Here is a 25,165-nt window from a genome sequence, read left to right as displayed (position 1 = left end):
CCTCCCCTAGAGGCTCCTCTGAGGCCCAGAAGGCCCAAAAAAAACTGGTGGAAGGGGTGACTGCAAAAAAAGCCACGCCCACGATCACGTGGCCACGATCACCAAACCACGCCCACAGAACCGGTAGTAAAACATTTTGAATCCCACCATTGGACTTGGCACAGAAGAAACCACGAGATCCCTTAAAACCTCCTGCAAACGCTTTCAGGTAGACAGACGAGGGTGATTTTTCAACTTTATGTCGCTAGGCGGCGCTCTACAAAGAAGGAACACTCGCCCCTAGAAAGCCGAGAATAGACTACAAGCAGCGGCATCGCTATTACTGACATTCTACCGGAGGGAGAGAGGTGGAACTGGAACCCATTGAAACGATAGAGTATAAGGTTGCTAGAGGGGATGTAGAGGAGGAGACAGGAACTTTCTCTTCCGGCTTACCCGGAGGAAGAGAGGAGGAGGAGGAGGAGGGCGTTGGCGGACCCTTGTTTGAAGGATCGAAGCGGCTCCTGGGAGGTGAGTGGAGGGCAGGTCGGAGGAGAAGCCGGGAGCAAGTCGGGTGCCTTTGGGTTCCTCCACGGCGGGGAAGCAGCTGAAACATGGCGTTGTTTGTATATTTTTGTATATGTTTGTATATTTTTCCCGTCCCCGAATTTTATTATCCTTTTGCTGCTTGATTTAAAACGGCTGCCTGTGATTTTCTGCTGGGAGATTTTCATATATTTTTTCAAATTTCTTAACCACCCACCTCCCTCACCCTTCGCCTTACGCTTCATTCCTTGTTATTTTATTGACGTGTTGCTTTCCTGGCAAGCTAGGAGCTTCATGGGCACAACAGATGCTTTAAATCTTGCCTAGAATTTGTTCACCATTTCCGTCTGTTAGTGTGTCTCCCTCCCCTCCTTCCTAAAATCAGATCAAGATAATGGAGCGAATCCACTTCTGAGGCGTTTTGCAGACTGAAATACACATAATTGCTTCCATAGATAAATTCATAGGAGAGTATTTCCCGGTGAATAGGAACCCATATACGGTGCATTCAGAAATTATTCAGACCCTTTTCACTGCTGTCGATTTGGTTTGTGCTGCAGCCTCATTTAACACTTCTTGGAATTCATTTTTTTCCTCATTCATTACATCCATAATGATAAAGTGAAAACAGAATGTTAGAAAATGTCTGTAAATGTATTTAAAAAAAAATTAAAATACCCCCTTGGCATAAATATTCAGGTCCTTCACTCAGTATTTTGCTGAAGCACCTTTGACAGCAATTACAGGCTTTTGGGTATCAGGCGATAAGTTTGCATACCTGGATTGGGGGATTTCCTACCATTCTTCCTTGCAAGTCCTCTCAAGCTCAGTCTGGTTGGATGGCGACCATTGGTGGGCAGATTTTACTTTGTCATTATGGTTGTAGATTAATGAGAAAAAAAAATGAATTTTAACAACTGAAGAATCAGGCTGCAGTATAACAAAAGTAATAGAAGTGAAGGGATCTTTCTGAGTCCAGTCCCCTCCAGAAATGTTCAGTAGGGTTCAAGTCAGGGGCCCCTGGCTGGGCCACTCTAGGACATTCACAGAGTTGTTCTTAAGCCTCTCCTGTGTTGTCTTGGCTGTGTGCTTAGGATTGTCATCATGTTGGAAACTGAATCTTAGGCCCAATCTAAGGTCGTGCTGTGGAATAGGTTTTCATTGAGGATATCCCTGTACTTTGCTCATCTTTCCCTCAACCCTCTCCGGTCTCCCCATCCCTGTTGCTGAAAACACCCCACAGCATGATGCTGCCACCACCATGCTTCACTGTTGGGATAACATTGAGCAGGTGATGAGCGGTGCCAGGTTTCCTCCAGGCATAACAATTACCATAGAATTGTGGCCAAACAGTTCAGTCTTGGTTTCAACAGACTAGAAAATCTTGTTCCTCAGAGTCTGAGAAACCTTCCGGTGCATTTTAACAAACAGGTTTTCATGTGTTTTGCACTGAGGAGAGTCTTCCGCCTAGCCAGTCTGCCATTAAAACCTAGATCGGTGGAGGGCTGCATTGATGGTTGTCCTTCTGGAACTTTCCCCCATCTCCACACAGGATCTCTGGAGTTCAGCCGGAACCAAGACAACACAGGAGTGGCTTAGGGACAACTCTGTGAATGTCTTAGAATGGCCCAGCCAAAAACCCTGTCTTGAACCCTATTAAACATTTCTGGGGGGAACTGAAAATGGTTGTTCACCAACAGTTGCCATCCAACCTGGCTGACCTTGAGAGGACTTGAAAGAAAGGCAAAAAATACCCCAATCCAGGTGTGGAAAACTTCTCATGTCATGATCCAAAAAACTCGAGGCTGTCATTGCTGCCAAAGATGGATCAACAAAGTACTGAGTGAAGGGTCCGAATACTTAGGCCAATGTGATATTTCAGTTTGTTTTTTAATAAATGTACAGACATTCGTAGAATTCTGATTTTGCTTTGTCATTATGAGTGTAGATTAATGAGAAAAAATTAATTTTAACAACTGTAGAGCATAATAAAATGATAGTGATAGAAGTGAAGGGGATCAGAATACTTTGAATACTTCTGAATTCACTGTAAGTGTGATTTATTCAAGCCAAAACAATTTTTTATTGGGTTGATATTTTGATCGGCTAGCCTTCTACATGCCAAATGAATTATAGTTAATCTTAGAGATTAAAGTAGAATTTTGATGTTTGTTTTTTCATGATATCATATGAGGCATTTCTGCTCAAGACAGCAAATGGCTGTCTTGCAGCCATTTTTAAATAATAATGAAACTAACCCATAAATATGAATCTTACAGACAAAGAGGATGCCACGACGAACACTCTGGACAACAGAGAATGAGAAACAGCATTAATATGTAAAACAAACCATCAATCAAAATCTTCCACTTCTTCCAGGAAGCGTAAAATCTCTTCTCCTTCCCCAGCTGATGAGAGACAATGGAGAGAATTACAAGAACAAAGCTTTCAGCTGGGAAAAAATAGAGTATTTGGAACTCAAGGAAACATTACATGAAAAGTCAAGGAGGATAATTTATAAATAAAGAACACCTGGAAATCAGTGGGAATAAAAAGGATACCCCTGGATAGTCAAAACTGGCAGGCATTAACAAAAGGCTTTGTGTAAGAAAAGAGTAGCTTGAATCAAAGAACCACTAGGTAAGGGATCCTAAACATTGTTGGTCTCCTCAAGAATCCAAGAATATCAATGTTGGAAAATCCCTACCAACTGCTTAGTATGGGAACAACACAGATTGCAGATCACATCTGTTAGATGCATAAGTTGAACCATCCTGTAAAAAGCCATACAAATGTTTGGGGTGTGGCAGAAGCTTTACTCAGAACAGGTCGCTCGTGATTCCTGGAAGGAACCATACGGAAGAGAAACTCTCCCACTGCTCCCATTGTGACAAAAAATTAGCATGCAAACCAATCTGGCGATACACAAGAGGACTCACACCCCGGAGAAACAATATGAGTGTCTGGATTGTGGGAAAAGTTTTCTGCATAATTCTAAGCTGGTGATACATCAGAGAACTCACACGGGAGAGAAACCATATGAGTGTCCCGATTGTGGGAAAAGTTTCAGTCAGAATTCCTACCTGGTGCGGCACCGGAGGACTCACACAGGAGAAAAACCATATGAGTGCCCGGATTGTGGGAAAAGTTTCAGTCGGAATTCCCACTTGGTGGAACACCAGATGACTCACACAGGAGAGAAACCATATGAGTGTCCAGATTGTGGGAAACGTTTCCAGCAGAATTCCAAACTGGTGGTACACCAGAGGACACACACGGGAGAAAAACCATACGAGTGTCCGGACTGTGGGAAATGTTTCAAGGAGAATTCCAAACTGGTGATACACCAGAGGAGTCACACAGGAGAGAAGCCATATGAGTGTCCCGATTGTGGGAAAAGTTTCACTCAGAATTCCTACCTGGTGATACATCAGAGGATTCATACGGGAGAGATACCATTTGAGTGTCTGGAGTGTGGGAAACTTTTTAGTAGGAATTCCAAATTGCTTATGCATCAGAGGACTCACACGGGCGAGAAACCGCTTGAATGTCCTGATTGTGGGAAAGGTTTAAATTGCAATTCTGACCTGGTGGTACACCAGAGGATTCACACAGGAGAAAAACCGTTTGAGTGTGTGGAGTGTGGGAAAACTTTCATTCAAAATTCCCACCTTGTGGAACACCGCAAAACTCACACAGGAGAGAAACCATATAAGTGTCCAATTTGTGGGAAAGGTTTCTATCGGAATTCCCATGTAATAGTACATCAGAGGTCTCACACAGGAGAGAAACCATATGAGTGTCTGTTTTGTGGGAAAGGTTTCAGTCAGAATTCCTATCTGGTTAAACACCACAGGATTCACACAGGAGAAAAACCATATGGATGTCCTGAATGTGGGAAAAGTTTCAGTCGGAATTCTGACTTGATGATACACTGGAGGACTCACACAGGGGAGAAACCATACGAATGTCCAGATTGTGGGAAAGCTTTCAGTATCAGGTCTAGCCTTGTAAATCATGTAAGGTTACACACAGGGGAGAAACCATTCAAGTGTCCAGATTGTGGGAAGTGTTTCACACAAAATTCCTCTCTTATCGCACACAAGAAATTCCATATGAAGCAAAATTTGATGTGTGTGGAGGAATCTTGAATTTCGTTTCTCTTCTCTCTTTGGAAGCCCAGTTGAGAAACATTTAATTTATTGCCTTAATTGTTTTTAGTCAAACGTGTCTTAGTATCAAAAATGAGGGAGGAGGTCTGAGCTTCCTTTCTCTGGAGTTGTGTGGTTGTTCCTTTTCACAGTGTTGAGAGGAATTGCCATGCTGGGCCAGAGAAAAGGTGCTCAGATCTCTATTAGGTATGTTTGCCACCTTGAGTTGTTTATATAATAAAGGCAGGATATAGATGCGTATGTATGCATGCATTTATTTTTGTTAAGAAATGGTGTATGGCAGCCCAACCCAATGTGACTCCAGATGGCTTACAGCAATAAAACCTTAATACAGAAACCAATACACTACATATATAGCAAATAGCAAAATACAAAGCCTCCACATTTGGCATACTCCCACACCATTGCATTCCCCACCATCCAGTCACAGCTGGAGAGGCTTCTTGAATGAGAAGCAAAATGTCTCCAAGGAAAAAATAGAGTTGATCTTCAAAAAGCACCTTTGGGACTACTATGACCTGGATGCCTGAGAATCTCCGTAGAGTTTTAACTATCTTTATTCCGAACCTCTACATTCCTCTAATCCTAATCTCCATATGTACCTAGTCTACTGTACACTATCTCCTTCTCTCTCCCCCCATCCTCTAGTTCTGTGATGGCGAACCTATGGCACACGTGCCGGAAGTGGTTCATAGAGCCATCTCTCCCGGCATGCCTGCCGTTGCCCATTGCTCTTCTGGGTTCCGGCCCACGCATGCACGCTGACTAGCTGATCTTTGTGTATGCACACACCCCAGTAACCAGAAAACCACTTAGTCGATGCGCACGTGCGCACAGCAAACACAAGCTCAGCTTCCATTGTGCGCTTGTGCACTGGGAGTTTTGCTGTTTTGGCACTTGCTGCCTAAAAGGTTTGCCAACATTGCTCTAGTTAGTAGCTATCTCTATCCCTTTCCTATAATGTTCTAAGTGTTTTATCTTTCTATGTGCTCCAGCAATAGCATTTAGACTTATATACCGCTTCACAATGCTTTACAGCCCTCTCTAAGTAGTTTACAGTCAGCCTATTGTCCCCAACAATGTGGGTCCCAAGGCTGAGTCAACCTTGAGCCTGGTGAAATGCCATAGACTTTCCCTGTTCCACTCAGATATTAGCAATGTGGAAGGAAGATGTTGGCTTGGATTTCTCTCAGGAATGGACTTCAAGCCAGGAATGTGTATAAGGATTACTTGATAGAAAAAAGGAGGGAAGGCATGACAATGAGGTATTTTTCCTAGTTTCTTGTTTGTGGCTTACATTCTATTGTTTGTATGTGTTTTGAATATTAAATGGCTAATTTAAAAATGAGTGTCAAGCAGAAACGTTTTTGCGTGCACAGACATACTGCCATTCTTTTTACAATGCTTTCAAACATTTCTTCCAAACTTGGAAGGCTGGAAGGCTGAGTCAACCTTGAGCCTGGTGAAATGCCATAGTCTTTCCCTGTTCCACCCAGATGTGAGAAATGTGGAAGGGAAATGTTGGCTTGGATTTCTCTCCCAGGAGTGGACTTCAGGCCAGAATCCCTTTTTAAGAAGGGTTTTCTTCTGGATAGCTGAGGGGACACAATTCCCAAACAGGAATGCGTATAAGAATTACTTGATAGAAAAAAGGAGGGAAGGCATAACAATGAGGTGTTTTTCCTAGTTTCTTGTTTGTGGCTTACATTCTATTGTTTTTATGTGTTTTGAATATTAAATTTCTAATTTAAAAATGAGTGTCGAGCAGAAACTTTTTTGTGTCTGCCATTCATTTTACAGTGCTTTCAAACATTTCTTTGAAAAGTGCGTTAGATTTGTTTACCAAATATAGACAGCCCCTTTCTGAGTGCTCTTTTTCTAGGCCCTGTTGGATATATGTCTCACAGTTTAACTTAATGGAGATTTCCGTGCTAAGGAAATTAAAGAACCACATGGCAATTTGCAACTTAAAAAGTGATTTTATTGGCATGTTATTTTCCTGCCAAGTGAGAAGTATCACGGGCACCATTTCATTTGTTAGTGTCTCCACCTTTCTAAAATTAGATATAAAAAATTGAGAGAGTGCCCTCGTGGGATACTTTGCACACTGAAAAGACACATTCATTTTCTACATACATAAATTCTTACGTGTGTATTTATATGGGCATACATGTGCATATATGTGTGATCTCTCCAAGCCAAAAAGAAGTTTATGATTGAGTCAATATTTCAACTTGAATCCTGATTGAAATTTGAATTACGTACAGGACCTCTACGTAATTGGGTATTGTAGGATGGATGGCCTCCCCTAGCGGTTTGATATAGATTTTAAAAAGAATCAGCGAACGGCTTGAGCCCCGGGGCACCCCGAATTTCAAGGGCCCATACTCGGCCTCTCTTCCACCCACACAGACTGGAACCCGGTATAGAGGTAGAAGTAGAACCCCCCTAACTGCCAACCTTTCATTGCCCTCTTCAGCTGCACTTAACAAAAGACCTTAATCTGCAGCAATGCCTTGAACTGCTCTGCCAGGAAAACCTCTCGTGATTTTCTTATGCATAGCAAACTGCTGTTGGAGGCATAAAGCCTGCCTGGATGCTAACTTTCCAGAAGGTGGGGAATTACTCTTCCAGACCTCTCCTGAGCTTGTGAAAGAAATAGGGGTGGTTGTCAGGTTGCAACACTAATTGGCCCCAGAATATCCATTAATAACCAAGGATGGGGCACCAATAAGGAATATTAGGCTTGATAGCTAAATTGGGAAGTAAGAGAAAATAAAATTTCAGAAGAGACAAGCTACAGTTTTAAAAGGTTCGCTGCTTTGCAGAGGCAGGTTTTCAGGAGTTATCCCGCACGCTCTCTCCCCACCACCCCGCCCGAGGAAAAAGTGGCTGCAACCAAGAGAGGTACCGAGGATTGAGATTGAACGGGTTGAAACGATAGAGTAGTGGATTGCTAGAGAGGTTGTAAAGGAGAGGAGGCGCAGGGCAGGGGAACTTCCTCTTCCGGCTCAGCCCCGGGAGGCTGGTGGCGTCCGCGGAGCCTCTTGTGCAGCTTGGAGGGTCGAAGCGGCTCCTGGGAGGTGAGTGGAGGGCAGGTCGGAGGAGAAGCCGGGAGCAAGTCCGGCCCTTTGGGTTCCTCCACGGCGGGGAAGCAGGGAAGGGAGAAGGCTGAAACATGTCGGCTTCTGCTTCACATTCTTCCCCTCCCCGGATTTTATTATCCTTTTGCTGCATGATTTAAAATTGCTCCCTGTGATTTTCCGCTGGGAGCTTTAAAAAAAAAAAGACCATTTATTCCGTATTTCTTAAACCCGCATTTTAAGCACCAGCTTCCACGTCCCTGTTGATTGCTTGTGACGTGGCTGACCTGGGGTTTTCCTGGCAAGCGAGGAGCTTCAGGGGCAAAGCGGAGGATGCTTTGTGGCTCGACTAGGAGTTGGGCACCGTTTCCTCTATTAGCGTCTCCTCCCCTCCCCTCTCTGAACTTAGATCAAAGAATTGGAGCGAATGCACTTTGGGACATTTTGCACACCAAGATACGCATAGATTGTCTGCATACATTCATAGGTGTGTGTTTCTGTGCTCATATGCGTGAATATATGAGTGTATTTCCCCAAGCCAAAAAATTAAGTGTAATATTATAGCACACATCTGCTTGAAGAGAAAGATGGACTAGAAGATCTCCAAGGTCCCTTTCAACTCTATTCTGCTTGACTGATTGATTGGAAAAGAGATCTTGCATCAATATTTGAACTTGGATCTCGTTAGGCTTCTGTCTGCCAAATAAATCATCATTAATATTAAACACTAAAATAGAATTTTAGTCTTTGTGTTTTCATGCTAATATATGAGATGGGAATTTTTTTCCTGCTTTCACATCACTGGTGGGATTCAAATAATTTTAACAACTGGTTCTCTGCCCTAATGACTGGGTGGACATGGCCAACTTGATTGGTTTCACCCTTAGGAAATTTCTTCTTAGTCCAATTCACAATAAAATAGCACTGTTCCAATATTTAGATAAGAATAGAATAACAGAATTGGAAAGGACCTTGGAGGTCTTCTAATCCCACCTCCTGCTTTGGCAATAAACCCCACACCACTTCAGACAAATTATTATCCAACCTCTTCTTAAAAACTTCCAGTGTTGGAGCATTTACAACTTCTGAATGCAAGTTGTTCCACTGATTAATTGTTCTGTCCGGAAATTTGAGTGGCTCCTACAAAAATGAGGGAGTCAGTCTAGTTTCTAAAGCACCAAAAGGCACAACAGGAAACAATGGATGGAAACTAACCAAAGAGGAGAAGCAACTAAGGAGAAATTTCATAAGGGTGAGACTAGTCAACCAATGAAATAGGTCCGTGATGGCAAACCTATGGCATGCGTACCAGAAGTGACATACAGAGCCATCTCTGCGGGCATGCAGGTCATTGCCCCAGCACAGTTGCACTGCGCATGTGTGCATGCCTCCTGCCAGCCAGCTGATTTTTGGGTATCTGCTGTGCATGCGCAGGAGGTGGAGGGAGCACAGGAGGTCCCGCACACGTGCAGTGGGGTCCTGCACGCATGCACCGGCGGGAGCGCGCGGGGGAGCAAGTGTATTGCATTATGCGTGCACGCACACATTTGGCACGCAATGACAAGGTTAGCCATCACTGAAATAGGTTGCCTTCAGAAGTTGTGGGTGCTCCATCAGTAGAGGCTTCCAAAAAGAGTGAGGGAAGTACACCCCAAAAGGACAGTGCCAGGGACCACTAAAACAATGCAGAAAACTTAAAACAGTCATTCCCCTTTTTTAAAAAAAGTCAACCCCAAAGCAAATGCAGTAGCTGAGAGGGAAACTAAGAGCAGCAGCTCGTGCTAATTGAAAGCCTGGGCGTGCTGCCAAAAGTCATTAACCCTTCCAACTCTATTATTCTATGTTCTAAATTGGGTGCTTTACAGCAGAAGCAATACAGCTGGCTGGACCACACATGCATTAAATTCACGGCCTGTATCATCAAGCAGCATCCTGTATCTTTTCCCCCAGGAAGAAACAAGAAGTAGCCAACACTGCAGCAGCAATAAAAGGTCTTGGGGAACTCCAAGGAGTATCGGCTGATCACAGAACTGTTACTTAATGCTCTATAATGAAAGTGTTTGTAATCTTGTCCTTCTTCCTGAAGGGAAGAGGTTAATCCCATCCCTAGATGGATGATTAATCGGTTTTCCTGCCCTAATCCTGTCAGTTTCTGTTGTTTATTGACTTGATTCAGCATGTGTCGGCTTCATTCCAGCTGCAACTGTTAAGTGGTTCTTGCTGTCTGCCTGGAGCTATTAACTGAAGGGAGAGAGAGGGGAAAAAACCTCTCGCACTTTATTTTTAGCCAGTTCGCAGAACTGCATAAGCAATTAACTAATAGTTCGGGTGAACCAGTGACAACCAGCTGAATCCCACCCTTGTTTCACATGTCCTGCAGCCATTTTTCAACAATAATGAAACTAACCCATTTATATTAATCTTACAGAGAGAGAGGATGCCAAGAAGAGCACTCCGGACAACAGAGAATGAGAAGCAGCATTAAAGTGCAAAATAAACAAAATATTTTCCAATTCCTCTGGAAATTTTAAAAACTCTTCTTCCTCAACAGATGACAGACGACAGAAAGAATAACAAATTTTGCGCTGGAAAAAATATAACATATGGAACTGAAAAAAACATTTAATGAGAAATCAAGGTTAATTTTTAAAGGAAAAGTGAGGAATAACTGGAAGTCAGCGCGAAGAAAAATGTTCCATGCATAGCCAAAACTGGCAGCAAATAATTAAAGCCTTTGGTGAATGCTTGAATGGCTTGAATGAAACAACCACCAGGCAGCAGATCAGAAATATTTTTCGCCTCCTCAAGTATCTCCAAAAAACCACAGGCTGCCTATTTTGGGAAAAACAAAGAATGCAGATCACATCTGATTGATGCATAAGCCGATCTACCCTGTGAACAGCCATACAGATGTTTGGAGTGCAGCAGAAGCTTTACTCAGAACAGGTCTCTCGTGACTCGTGGAAGGACCCCTACTGAAGAGAAACTCTACCAGTGCTCCACATCTGACAAAAGATTTAGCATGCACACCAATCTGCTGATACACAAAAGCACTCACAATGGTGAGAAACCATATGAGTGTCTGTATTGTGGGAAAAGTTTTCTGCATAATTCCAAGCTGGTGATACACCAGAGGACACACACGGGAGAGAAACCATATGAGTGTCCAGATTGTGGGAAAAGGTTCAGTCATAATTCGAACCTGGTAATACACCGGAGGACTCACACGGGAGAAAAACCATATGAATGTCCAGATTGTGGGAAAAGTTTCCAGCAGAATTCTAAACTTGTGGTACACCAGAGGACTCACACAGGAGAGAAACCATATAAGTGTCCAGATTGTGGGAAAGGTTTCAATTGGAATTCCGAATTGGAAGTACACCACAGGACTCACACTGGAGAAAAACCATATGAGTGTCCGGATTGTGGGAAATGTTTCAGTCGGAATTCCCACCTGGTGGAACACCAGAGGGCTCACACAGGAGAGAAACCCTATGAGTGTCCAGATTGTGGAAAACGTTTCCAGCAGAATTCAAACTTGGTGATACACCAAAGGACTCACACGGGAGAGAAACCATATGAGTGTCCCGATTGTGGAAAAAGGTTCAAGCAGAATTCCAAGCTGGTAGTACATCAGAGGACTCACACAGGAGAGAAACCATATAAGTGTCCCGATTGTGGGAAAAGTTTCAGTCAGAATGCCAACCTGGTGATACATCAGAGGACTCACACGGGCGAGAAACCATTTGAATGTCCTGATTGTGGAAAAGGTTTCAATTGCAATTCTGACCTGATGGTACACAAAAGGACTCACACAGGAGAAAAACCGTTTGAGTGTCTGGAGTGTGGGAAAACTTTCATTCAAAATTCCCACCTTGTGGAACACCGCAGGACTCACACAGGAGAGAAACCATATAAGTGTCCAGATTGTGGGAAAGGTTTCTATAGGAATTTCCATATGATAGTACACCAGAGGTCCCACACGGGAGAGAAACCATATAAGTGTCTGTTTTGTGGGAAAGGTTTCAGTCAGAATTCCTATCTGGTTAAACATCACAGGACTCACACAGGAGAAAAACCATATGAGTGTCCTGATTGTGGTAAAGGTTTCAATTGCAATTCTGACATGGTGGTACACCAGAGAATTCACACAGGAGAAAAACCATATGAGTGTCCTGAATGTGGGAAAAGTTTCATTCGGAATTCTGGCTTAGTGATACACTGGAGGACTCACACAGGGGAGAAACCATATGAGTGTCCAGATTGTGGGAAAGCTTTCAGTATCAGGTCTAGCCTTGTAAATCATGTAAGGTTACACACAGGGGAGAAACCATTCAAATGCCCAGATTGTGGACAGTGTTTCACACAAAATTCCTCTCTTACTGCACACAAGAAATTCCATATGAAGCAAAATTTGATGTGTGTGGAGGAATCTTGAATTTTGTTTCTCCTCTCTCTTTGGAAGCCGAGTTGAGAAATTAACCATTTAATTTTTTGCCTTATTCTTTTTAGTCAAAAATATTTTAGTATCAAACATGAGGGAGGAGATCTGAGCTTCCTTTCTCTAGAGTTGTGTGGTTCCCTTTCACTGCATCAAGCTTGAATTTCGTTTGTCTTCTCTGGAAGCCCAGTTGAGAAATTAAACATTCACTTTCTTGCCTTAATTGTTTTTAGTCAAACATGTCTTAGTATCAAAAACCAGGGAGGAGATCTGAGCTTCCTTTCTCTAGAGTTGTGCAGTTGTTCCCTTTCACAGAGTTGAGGGGAATTGCCATGCTGGGCCAGAGAAAAGTTGCTCAGATCTCTATTAGGTATGTTTGCCACCTTGAGTTGTTTCTAGATATAATAAAGGCAGGATATAGATACGTATGTATGCATGCATGTATTTTTGTTAAGAAATTGTGTATGGCAGCCCAACCCAATGTGACTCCAGATGGCTTACAGCAATAAAACCTTAATACAGAAACCAATACACTACATATATAGCAAATAGCAAAATACAAAGCCTCCACATTTGGCATACTCCCACACCATTGCTTTCCCCACCATCCAGTCACAGCTGGAGAGGCTTCTTGAATGAGAAGGAAAAGGAGAAAAACAAAATAGAGTTGATCTTCAAAAAGCACTTTTGGGACTACTATGACCTGGATGCCTGAGAATCTCCATAGAGTTTTAACTATCTTTATTCCGAACCTCTACATTCCTCTAATCCTAATCTCCATATGTACCTAGTCTACTTTATACCCTGTCTCTCCCCATCCTGTAGTTCTGTGATAGCAAACCTATGGCACACGTGCTGGAAGTGGCAAGCAGACTTATCTCTCCTGGCATGCCAGCCGTCACATGTTGCTCTTTGGGTTCTGGGGCACGCATGTGTGCCGGTCAGCTGGTCACATGCGCAAGAGCGCCGAAAACTGGTACAGCCGGGGAACTGATCTCCTGGTTTCCTGTTGCCCCTGTACATGTGCCGGGGAGCTTCTCTTTCTGTTTCCAGCACGCCCCTACGCACGCATGCTCCTGTTTTGGCACTCGCTCCAAAAAAGGTTTGCCAACACTGCTCTAGTTAGTCGCTGTCTCCATCCATTTCCTATAATGTTCTGTGTGTCTTATCTTTCTATCTGCTCCAGCAATAGCCATAGTATTTAGACTTATATATTGCTTCACAATGTTTTACAGCCCTCTCTAAGCAGTTTAGAGTCAGCATATTGTCCCCAACAATCTGGGTCCTCATTTTTTCCAAACTTGGATGAGTCAACCTTGAGCCTGGTGAAATACCATAGTCTTTCCCTGTTCCACCCAGATGTGAGAAATGTGGAAGGGAAATGTTGGCTTGGATTTCTCCCAGGAATGGACTTCAGGCCAGAATCCCTTTTTAAGAAGGGTTTTCTTCTGGTTAGCTGAGGGGACACAATTCCCAAACACGTATAAGAATTACTTGATAGAAAAAAGGAGGGAAGGCATAACAATGAGGTGTTTTTCCTAGTTTCTTGTTTGTGGCTTACATTCTATTGTTTTTATGTGTTTTGAATATTAAATTTCTAATTTAAAAATGAGTGTCAAGCAGAAACTTTTTTGTGTCTGCCATTCATTTTACAGTGCTTTCAGACATTTCTTTGAAAAGTGTGTGAGTTTTGTTTACCAAATATAGACAGTCGCTTTCCGAGTGCTCTTTTTCTAGGCCCTGTTGGGTATATGTCTCACTCACTTTGACTTAATGGAGATTTCCATGCTAAGGAAATTACAGAAGCACATGGCCATTTGCAGACTTAAAATCCTAGACAGCCCTGGCCAGGAGTGAAGCTACTTCCCTTGGAGGCTCTGACCTGCTGGTGCTTCCATCTCCTAAATCTTGGGGAGCCAAAGGAAATCAGTCATAACATTTTACTATGTGGAAAGATTTTGAGGGGACTGAGAGGCAACAATTAAAGCGCAGGGCACTTTAGTTCAGCTTTCCAGAAACGTGTCCTCCAAATATTTTGGCCAAGCTGTCTGGGTACATTCAATGCTGGAATCTTAAACCCTCTGGAAATTGGGAAGGCTGTTCAGAGGAACTCTGTCCTCTAGTGAGATTTGGGCCCTGCAAGAATGCAGGTGGAAAAATAATATCTCCTATCTAGATGGGTTTGGAAGCAATGTGGGTGGGCCCTTCAAGGTTTTTTTTTCCTGTATTACATTCTTCTATTAATGGAATGAAGGTGGCAATCATTTAAGGCTGCACATAGAAACAAGACCTTGATCAAATTTTATAATGTAGCACTGGCTAATCTTGTGAAGCTAAGCAGGGTCAGGTGTTGTAATGACGAGACAGTCGAGGTGTTTGATCATGATCAACTGAATCATGATGAACTTTATTGGAGTCTAGTCTTGCATTTATACACATTTTCAGTAATCCTCCAACATTGGTTAACTTTGGTTATTGCTTAACTTTCGTTACTGTTTAGCATAGTAATTAACACAATTAATTATCTCTAGTTAAAGTCTAACATATGTTTACTTCCTCTCTCTAATCCTCCTTTACATTAGTGACTTTGTTTGCCTGAGTTGTATTTGCATTGCAAACATTCATTACCTGAGGTTTGCCATCCAAGATAGGAACATTCCTGCAATTTCAACTCTACAGTCAGGCTTCACTCTTTAAGCTTCTGTCCGTTGCAAAGGTAGTTTGGGAGAGTTTTCCTGCATCCCCAAGACGAACGACTGGCTGGAATAGTCTTCAGTGATCCACAAGGGTGGTGCTTTTTGTCCCTGCCTAATGGCACATTGTGTTCCCCCCCCAAGGATGCTGTCCCTTGGTTTAGTCCCTGCAAAAGAAGCTCCTGGCTCAGTTGCAGTGATGATGAGGGCGTCCCTACTAGACCCCAAAGGACAGACCAAGACTGTCCTGGAGAAAAGTAATGGTTGTGTCTAAGAGTGGAAAACGGCACTTCGTTTAAAAAAAATCTTTAAAACATTGGACAGAGATAGCCTATCTTCAGCCTTGTGTCACTAGGTAGAGCTCTATAACAACCCATTCGCCTAGAAAATTGCCAATCCAATAGCTGCACCAGTGGTGGCTGAAATCCAACATCCAACTGGAGGGGAAAGGAGTTGAAACGGAATATTGCTAGAAAGGATGTCGAGGACAAGGGCAGAGGAACTTCCTCTTCCACCTTACCCACAGGATGTTGGAGGGTTGCAGTTGTGCTCTTCTCAGGGCCAAAGCAGCAGCTGGGAGGTGAATTGAGCATAGGTCAGAAGAGAAGCCGGGGCAAGTAGAGCTGTTTGGTTTGCTCCACAAACAGCAAGTAGGCTGAACGTTGTCATATTTTTTTATCTTCCCAAATGTTTCTACAATTATGCTGCCTGATTTTAAAATGCTGCCTGTCATCTTCTGCTGGGAAATGGGCAAGACTAAACCTTTAAAGGCCTGGAGACTAAAATTTAAAGGCCTTGACGCTAAAACATGTGAAGGACGGTTGCAGGAGGCAGGTACGACCAGTCTAGAGAAAAGAAGGACCAGGGGTGACGTGATAGAAGTATTCCAGTATTTGAAGGGCTGCCTCAAACTTGTTTTCCAAAGCACCAGAAGGAAAGACGAGAAACGATGGATGGAAACTCATCAAGAGGGCGTGCATAAGCGCACCAACGTGCCTACCGTCCCTGTCCTATTGTTTCTCTTATTCTTCTTTTATTTTTCTTATATGTACCCATTTCATGTATTCACAACTATGTATACACTTATACTTATTATCTTGTAAACCAGGGATCCCCAACCTTTTCGACGCCGCGGCCCGGTTCCGGCGTCAGCTGGGCGCCGCGGCCCAGTTCCGGCGTCAGCTGGGCGCCGCCATATTTTTTGACGAAAAATCACTTCCGGTGACGTCACGAAGTGATTTTTCGTCAAAAATGCGGCGCCAGCGCTCGTGAGCTTTTTCGGGTAGAAATGGCTTTCTACCCGGAAAAGCTCACGAAGCGCTGGCGCCGCCATCTTTTTGACGAAAAATTGCTTTTTTACAAAAAAGATGGCGGCGCCCAGCAACCAGCGGCCCGGTAAGGCTTGTTCCGCGGCCCGGTACCGGTCCGCGGACCGGCGGTTGGGGACCCCTGTTGTAAACAATTGGCAAATCAAATAAATAAATAAATAAATAAATAAATAAATAAAAGTTGAGAACCAACCTAGAAACAAGAAGAAGCAGAACATGTCACCACCAGTGGAACAGCTTGCCTTCCGAAGCTGTAGATACTTCATCATTGGAAAAGACTTGGACAAAAGCCACCTGTCTGAAATGGTATAGGGCACAGGTGTCAAACTTGATCATGTCAGGGGCTGGATTATGACAAATCACAACATTTTTTGCTTTTGCCAAGCCAGGGTGGGCATGGCCTTTGCATGACATATTCTTATGCATAGCAAAGTGCTTTTGAAGGCATAAAACCTTCCTGGGTGCTAACTGTCCTGAAGGGAGAGGAATGACTCTTCCAGCCCTCTCTTGAGCTTGTAAAAGAAATAGGGGTGGTTCTCAGGTTGCAACACTAATTGTCCCCAGAATATCCATTGATAACCAAGGATGGGGCACCAATAAGGAATATTAGGCTTGATAGCTAAATTGGGAAGTAAGAGAAAATAAAATTTCAGAAGAGACAAGCTACAGTTTTAAAAGGTTCGCTGCTTTGCAGAGGCAGGTTTTTCAGGAGTAATTCTGCACGCTCCCCCCCCACCCACCCCCAGGAAAAAGTGGCTGGAACCAAGAGAGGTTCACTTTCTCCCTTCTTATTTGTACGTCATTTCTAGCCCCCTGCCTCCCCGAAAAAGGTGCTTTTCTTTGGCTTAGTTGCCGCTTCTGGCAAACGGAAGTTTCGGGCTCAGCTCCAGGGACATGGAATGTCCTCTTGAGGGACCTGAAAGAAAAGGTTTGGGGGTGGATCCTCAAGAGAGAAAAGCTACCGATGAGCTCGATGGGAGTCAAATAGGACTTGATGGCACTTAAGGAAGCCCGGAAGCAATGAGAACATCTTCAAATGCCTTAAGTAAGGTACAACGAGCATGTTCTTCCGTCTTATGTCTCTAGATGGCGCGCTACAGAGAAATAACACTCGGTACACCGGCGACTGAGCTATTCTAGGGAAGGGGGAAAGGCTGAGATAGAACGGGTCGAAACGATAGAGTAGTGGATTGCTAGAGTGGTTGTAAAGGGGAGGAGGCGAAGGGAACACGAAAGGCTGATGGCGTCGGCGGAGCCTCTTGTGCCGCTTGGAGGGTCGAAGCGGCTCCTGGGAGGTGAGTGGAGGGCAGGTCGGAGGAGAAGCCGGGAGCAAGTCTGGCCCTTTGAGTTCCTCCACGGCCTGGAAGCAGCGAAGGGACAAGGTGAAAGATGTGGGCTGCTGTTGTATATCCTTTCTGTACCCGGATTTTATTATCCTTATGCTGCATTATTTAAAACAACTGCCCGTGATTTTCTGCTGAGAGATGTGGGAGATTGAAAGAAATATTTATATATATTTATCATATTTCTGTTCATTTTCCTCACCCTTCATTTTAGTGACTTGGGGTTTTCTTGGCAAGCGAGGTGCTTAATGGGCAAAACGGATGCTTTGTATCTCGAGTAGGAGTTGGGCACAGTTTCCTCTATTAGCGTCCCCTCCCCCCCCCCTTTTTTTTGAACTTAGATCAAAGAATTTGAGCGAATGCAGTTTGGGACATTTTGCACAACGGGACACGCATAGATTGTCTACATACATTCATAGGTGTGTGTTTCTGTGTTCATATGTGTGTATAGCCAAAAATTTAAGTGTAATGTTATACCCCGATTCTGCTTGAGCGTGGAGCAAGATCCGTTTCAACTCTATTCTGATTGACTGATTGAAAAAGAGAATTTTATGGTGGTGGTGATATTTGAATATGGATCTTGTTAACCTTCTATATGCCAAAATCAATCGTAATTAACATTAGGGGTTAAAATAGAATTTTTTTAGTTTGTTTTTTCATGCTAATCTTTGGGATGAGGTTTTTTTCTTGCTTTCACATGTCCTGCAGCCATTTGTCAACAATAATGAAACTGCAGCCATTTTTCAACAATAATGAAACTAATCCATTTATATTAATCTTACAGAAAGAGAGGATGCCAAGAATTGCACTCTGGACAACAGAGAATGAGAAGCAGCATTAAAGTGCAAAATAAAGAATCAAAATATTTTCCAATTCCTCTGGAAATTTTAAAAACTCTTCTTCCTCAACAAATCAGGGAAAGAATAACAACAAAAGAAATGTTGAGCTGGAAAAAATATAGCATGTGGAACTGAAAAAAAAAACATTTAATGAGAAATCAAGGAGGTTAATTTTTAAATAAAGAAAAAGTGAGGAGCAACTTGAAGTCAGTGCGAAGAAAAAGGTTCCATGTATAGCCAAAGTTGGCAGGCATTAATTAAAGCTTTGAGGAAGGAAAGAATGGCTTGAACTAAACAATCACTAGGCAAGAGATCCAAAATATTTTTCTCTGCCTCAAAGATCCCCAAACCCCCCACAGACTACTTATTTTGGAAAAGACAAAGATTGCAGATCACATCTGATTGATTCATAAGCCCAACCACCCTGTGAACAGCCATACAGATGCTTGGAGTGCAGCAGAAACTTTACACAGAACAGGTCTTGTGATTTGTGGAAGGACCCCTACTGAAGAGAAACTCTTACCAGTGCTCCTCATCTGACAAAAGATTTAGCATGCACACCAATCTGCTGATACACAAAAGCACTCACAATGGGGAGAAACCATATGAGTGTCTGTATTGTGGGAAAACTTTTCTGCATAATTCCAAGCTGGTGATACACCAGAGGACTCACACGGGAGAGAAACCATATGAGTGTCCAGATTGTGGGAAAAGTTTCAGTCAGAATTCAAACCTGATGATTCACCGGAGGACTCACACTGGAGAAAAACCATATGAGTGTCCGGATTGTGGGAAAAGTTTCCAGCAGAATTCTAAGCTTGTGATACACCAGAGGACTCACACGGGAGAGAAACCATATAAGTGTCCAAATTGTGGGAAAGGTTTCAATTGGAATTCCGAGTTGGAAATACACCAGAGGACTCACACTGGAGAAAAACCATATGAGTGTCCGGACTGTGGGAAATGTTTCAGTCGGAATTCCCACCTGGTGGAACACCAGAGGATTCATACAGGAGAGAAACCATATGAGTGTCCAGATTGTGGAAAAAGTTTTCAGCAGAATTCCAAGTTGGTGATACACCAGAGGACGCACACAGGAGAGAAACCATATGAATGTCCTGATTGTGGGAAAAGTTTCAAGGAGAATTCCAAGCTGGTGATACACCAGAGGAGTCACACAGGAGAGAAACCATATGAATGTCCTGATTGTGGGAAAAGTTTCAGTCAGAATGCCAACCTGGTGATACATCAGAGGTTGCATACTGGAGAGATACCATATGAGTGTCTGGATTGTGGGAAACTTTTTAGTAGGAATTCCAAACTGATCACGCACCAGAGGATTCACACGGGAGAGAAACCATTTGAATGTCCTGATTGTGGAAAAGGTTTCAATTGGAATTCTGACCTGGTGATACACCAGAGGATTCACACAGGAGAAAAACCGTTTGAGTGTCTGGAGTGTGGGAAAACTTTCATTCGAAATTCCCACCTTGTGCAACACCGTAGGACTCACACAGGAGAGAAACCATATAAGTGTCCAGATTGTGGGAAAGATTTCTATAGGAATTCCCACCTGATAGTACACCAGAGGTCTCACACAGGAGAGAAACCATATGAATGTCTGGATTGTGGTAAAAGTTTCAATTGGAATTCTACCCTAGTGATACACCAACGGACTCACACAGGAGAAAAACCATATGAATGTCTCGAGTGCGGGAAAAGTTTCATTAGAAATTCCGACTTGGTGATACACCAGAGAATTCACACAGGGGAGAAACTGTATCAGTGTCCAGACTGTGGAAAAAGTTTCAGTCAGAATTCTCATCTGATGTTACACCAGAGGTCTCACACCGGAGAGAAACCATATGAGTGTCTATTTTGTGGGAAAGGTTTCAGTCAGAATTCCTATCTGGTTAAACACCAGAGAATTCATACAGGAGAAAAACCATATGAGTGTCCTGAATGTGGCAAAAGTTTCATTCGGAATTCTGGCTTAGTGATACACTGGAGGACTCACACAGGGGAGAAACCATATGAGTGTCCAGATTGTGGAAAAGATTTCAGTATCAGGTCTAGTCTTATAAATCATGTAAGGTTACACACTGGGGAGAAACCATTCAAATGCCCAGATTGTGGACAGTGTTTCACACAAAATTCCTCTCTTACTGCACACAAGAAATTCCATATCAAGCAAAATTTGATGTGTGTGGAGGAATCTTGAATTTTGTTTCTCTTCTCTCTTTGGAAGCCGAGTTGAGAAATTAACCATTTAATTTTTTGCCTAATTCTTTTTAGTCAAAAATATTTTAGTATCAAACATGAGGGAGGAGATCTGAGCTTCCTTTCTCTAGAGTTGTGTGGTTGTTCCCTTTCACTGCATCAAGCTGGGCCAGAGAAAAGGCACTTAGATTTCTGTTAGTTATGTTTGCCACCTTGTGTTATTTCTACATAGAATAAAGGTGGGATATTCTCCCAACTTAGCAGTTCGAATCACGTAAAAAAAGGTAGGAAGATAGTGACCACTTTAGTGGGAAGGTAACCTTCAGCGTTTAGTCACGCCAGCCTCATGACCATGGAGACAATATTGGCTCTTCAGCTTAGAAACGGAGATGAGCACTGCCTGTAGAGCCAGAAACTAGCACGCATGTGTGGAGGAACCTTACCTTTACCTTATGTATGTGTGTATTTTTATTTATTAAGAAATGGTGTATGGCTGCCCAAATCAATGTGACTCCAAATGGCTTACAGCAATAAAACCTTAATACAGAAATCAATAAACCACATATATAGCCAATAGCAAAATACAAACTCTTGACATTTGGCATACTCCCACACCATTGCATTCCCCACCAGACTGAGAAGGGCCCAGGTGTCTTGCCTCCTGCACAGCCCTTTCTCCAGGTGGCAAAGTCAGAGCTGCAAACAGAGGGTGAGTTGAAGTCCCAGGCTGCCAACCTTTCATTGCCCTCTTCAGCTGCAATTAGAAATGATCTGAATCTGCAGCAATGCCTTGAATTCTGCTAGGAAAACCTCTCATGATTTTATTATGCATAGAAAAAACTGCTGTTGAAGGCAAAAAGCCATCAGGATGCCAACTGTCCAGAAGGAGCGAAATTATTCTTCCAGCCCTCTCCTGACATGGAAAAGAAATAGAGGTGGTTCTTGGGTAGCACCAGCTAGAGGTGCTTTATCAGGAGGCAACTGGAATTTCAGGTTTTTCTTTGAAGACATTTCAATTATCATTCAAGACACTTCAGCTCTGACTGGATGGTGGGGAATGGAAGGTTTTCTATTCCTTGCAAATAAGCTTGCCATTTGCATTCTTTTGGAGAGTCTTGGAGGCCACCTGGAGGTTTATCTGTGTCCTCAGTGTCACGTGAATCATGCAAATGGGCGTGGAGCCTTCATGGCCACATGATGTTTTTTGTCCTGTGTCCCTTCATTGTTCAAGACAGGTGCAGGCTGTTGGAGATGACTCTGTTGTCCGCATTTCAAAATGAAGTGAAATGCTTCCTTTAGTTTTTCTGGAAGTCCATTTATATCATGACTTGGCTGACTGAGAATCTATATAGACAATTTAGGCTAGACTTTGAATTGCTAAGAAAGGATGGAGGACCAATAGGATATACCAGTGGTGGCTAACCTTTTTGGGCTTTTGTGGCAAAAATTGTGCACGCACTCACGTGCCAGCACCCAGAAGGCAATGCATGCCCCTCATGCTCCCTGCGCATACGTGCCCCATGCCACCCCCTTACCTGCACTGTGCCTCCCAGCTCATTTTTGGCCTCCCAGAGGCTTGAGGACAGCTTCTGCAGCCTTTGTAGGCTGAAAAATAGGCCTGTTTTGTCACTTCCGGTATTACAGGAAGTGATGAAACGGGCCTATTTTTCGGTCTGCAAAGTCCGCAGAAGCTGTTCTCAAGCCTCTAGGTGACCGAAAATCAGCCGGGAAGCGCGCGCGCATGCGCAGTGAGGTACGTTTGCCTGCGGCTTGCGTGCCGGCACAAATGGCTTTGCGTGCCACCTGTGGTACACGTGCCATAAGCTTCGCCATCATGGGGATATACCATGCTGGTTAGCTAAACATGGAAGGAAAAGAAACTAAAATCCCAGCAGAGACAAGGGGTCAAGCTTCTCTAAGTTGCAGAGGCAGGTTTTGAGGAGCTATCCTGCGCGTGCGCGCGCGCACACACACACCCACACACCAAAAAGAAAAGCTATAGAAACCAAAGGAGGTGCTGTCCTTATGTGCACCTCATTTCTAGACTCCCATCCACCCCTAAAAGTGAGGTCTTTCATTTAGTTGCCGCTTCTGGCAAAATATATATATATATTACTGGACACATATATTGACAGCAGTTAGATTGGCTTTCGCACAATGCTGGAAACATACTCCATCAGAGGAAATGATTATTCGGAAAATATCAAGCTACTTTCCTTTCTCTAATCTCATCTAAGCTTCCTTTTTTGGCCCAGTGCATTATGTCCCTTTCACGGAGTGGATCTGCCATTGCTGGACCAGAGAAAGCGAGTTTGGAGCTCTATTAGCTATGTTTTCCACATTACTTATTTCCAAATATAATACAGGGGGATATAAACATGTATATATGTATGTGTATACCACAATAGTTTAGGGTCTCTTGCTTGAGCAGGGGGTTGGACTAGAAGACCTCCAAGATCCCTTCCAACTTTGTTATTCTGTTCTATTCTGTATTTTTACTTAGCATGAAAAATGAAAATGTACAGTATATGGCAGCCCAAGTAATGGTGACTCTGCACGGTTTACAGCAATAAAACCTTCATACAAAACCCAATAAACACCATATATTGCAAAATGCAAAACCTCCACATTTAACCTGTACTTGCCCTGCAAATGCAGCACGCTTTTATCAAGGTTGGTGGCATTCATCCCCGGTGCTATTCCTTCTCCAAACTGGTAATCTTTCTCCTTGGAGAAGTTAATAGCAGGATTAGCAGGAAATAAATTTGATAATTAAATTTGTAGAAAGTTTGAAGGAACTTGCACAAGGACAGCCAAAAGGGCAGCCATTTTTGGGATTCATCTTTTTCCTCGGATTTGTTTAAATACTTATGTAACCATTTTATAACAAACATTGGCTGACTCCCAATCAATAATCAACTTAAAAACCATATTAAAACCAAATGGGTATAAACAAAAACCTTATTTAAACTCAAGCTTCTGATATGCTGTCCTCTCTTCTTATTAACCCAGTGCTTAGTGGAAAAGCTAGAGCTTTCTTCCTTTATGGATGACCAGGGGGATAAAGGCCTGCCAAACTTCAGGGGGAAAGAGTGTTTCATAGGAAAGAGTCTGCAATGGAAAAGGCTCACTTCCTAGCTCCTATCAGGTGGCAATATTTAAGGGAAGGGCTAGGAGCGTAGCCACCCTATCTGACCTGGTAGAACAGGTGGATGCAAGAATAATAAAGGTGGGAGAATAGTGACAGATGCCCTGGTGGCTCAGTGGTTAGAGTGCAGTATTGCCAGCTGACTGCCCACAGCCTTGGAGTTCAGTCCTGACTGGGCTCAAAGTTGACTCAGTCTTCCATCCTTCTGAGACTGGTAAAACGAGGACCCATATTTGGGGGGACAATATTCTGACACTGTAGAAGGCATAAAGCCACCCAGGATGGTAACATGTCCAGAAGGGAGGGGAATTACTCTTCCAGCCCTTTCTTGAGTTTGGAAGAGAAATAGGGGTGGTGCAACACCAATTGGCCCCCGGATGATCCATTGATAACCAAGGATGGGGCCCCAATAAGAAATACCAGGCTTGATAGCTAAATTGGGAAGTAAGAGAAAATAAAATCCCAGAAGAGACAAGCTACGCTCTTAACAGATTTGCTGCTTTGCAGAGGCAGGTTCTCAGGAGTTACCTTCACGCCCCCCCGCCCCCACCCGAGGAAAAAGTGTCTGGAAGCAAGGGAGGTGCACTTTCTCATTTCCAACTGCACGTCATTTCTAGACCCACCCCCCCCCCCCCAAAAAAAGCAGCTTTCCTGGCATACGAAGCTTCGGGCTCATGGAACAAGCAGTGCCCTCTCCGGGGGACCAGAAAGAAAAGGTTTGGGGATGGATCCTCCGGGACAAAAGCTACCGATGAGCTCGATGGGAGTCAAATAGGACTTGATCACAGTGGTGGGATTCAAATTTTTTTTACTAAGGGTTCTGTGGGCGTGGCTTGGTGGGCATGGCAGCGGAAAGAAACTGTAAAATCTCCAGTCAGAAGTAGTATTTGTCAGTTCATTGAACTACTCAAAATTTCCACGACCGGTTCTCCAGAACTGGTCAGAACCTGCTGAATTCCACCTCTGACTTGATGGCACTTAAAGAAGCACGGAATCCATGAGAACACCTTAGTGTAGAAAGAAGCATGTTCTTCCGCCTTATGTCGCTAGATGGCGTGCTACAGAGAAGGAACCCTTGTTTCAGGTATGGTGTTTCAGGCAGAGAGGCTTGGCTGCGAGTTGAAACGATAGAGTAGTGCGTTGCTAGAGAGGTTATAAAGGGGGAGGAAGCGAAGGGCAGAGTAACTTCCTCTTCTGGCTGACCCAGGGGAGGGTAATGGCGTCTGCTGAGCTTCTTTTGTTATTTGGAGGGTCGAAGCGGCTCCTGGGAGGTGAGTGGAGGGCAGGTCGGAGGAGAAGCCGGGAGCAAGTCCGGCCCTTTGGGTTCCTCCACGGCGGGGAAGCAGGAGAAGAAGCAGCGTGGCTGAAACGTG

General features: G+C 43.6%; 2 protein-coding genes across 14 annotated transcripts in view; both read left to right on the top strand.

Moving 5' to 3' along the window:
* LOC113428807 (uncharacterized) overlaps window positions 1–25,165 on the top strand; it is a 110,338-nt gene that overhangs the window by 35,537 nt on the left and 49,636 nt on the right. Inside the window, exons 1-4 of one of the 9 annotated variants that reach the window (XM_087953114.1) lie at window positions 145–510; window positions 2,805–4,549; window positions 10,916–12,091; window positions 19,343–21,226. In XM_087953114.1, coding sequence (XP_087809240.1) covers window positions 3,429–4,549; window positions 10,916–12,091; window positions 19,343–20,645 — 3,600 coding nt within the window. In that variant the 5' untranslated portion in view covers window positions 145–510; window positions 2,805–3,428 and the 3' untranslated portion in view covers window positions 20,646–21,226. Of the gene's footprint in view, window positions 1–144; window positions 616–2,804; window positions 6,047–7,635; window positions 7,781–10,208; window positions 12,650–17,456; window positions 17,538–18,369; window positions 23,381–25,165 lie in introns of those variants that run through there. The other 8 variants (XR_015747062.1, XM_087953110.1, XM_087953111.1 and 5 more) reach the window with 8 other exon arrangements.
* Window positions 1–25,165, top strand: part of LOC113429115 (uncharacterized) — a 76,652-nt gene that overhangs the window by 42,674 nt on the left and 8,813 nt on the right. Inside the window, exon 1 of one of the 5 annotated variants that reach the window (XM_087953271.1) lies at window positions 17,471–17,537. The exons of 2 other annotated variants lie outside the window; for them this stretch is intronic. The gene's annotated coding sequence lies outside the window, so the exon portion shown is untranslated. Of the gene's footprint in view, window positions 1–17,470; window positions 17,538–17,937; window positions 18,005–24,955; window positions 25,064–25,165 lie in introns of those variants that run through there. 2 more of the 5 variants (XM_087953273.1, XM_087953270.1) reach the window with 2 other exon arrangements.

The sequence above is a fragment of the Notechis scutatus genome, chromosome 2 (assembly GCF_049901735.1).
Source record: "Notechis scutatus isolate UNSWTSFEM ecotype Mainland chromosome 2, rNotScu1.2, whole genome shotgun sequence".
Classification (NCBI taxonomy): Eukaryota; Metazoa; Chordata; class Lepidosauria; order Squamata; family Elapidae; genus Notechis; species Notechis scutatus.
The sequence above is the reverse complement of the archived record's forward strand: the minus strand, read 5'-3'. Positions and strand labels throughout refer to the sequence as shown.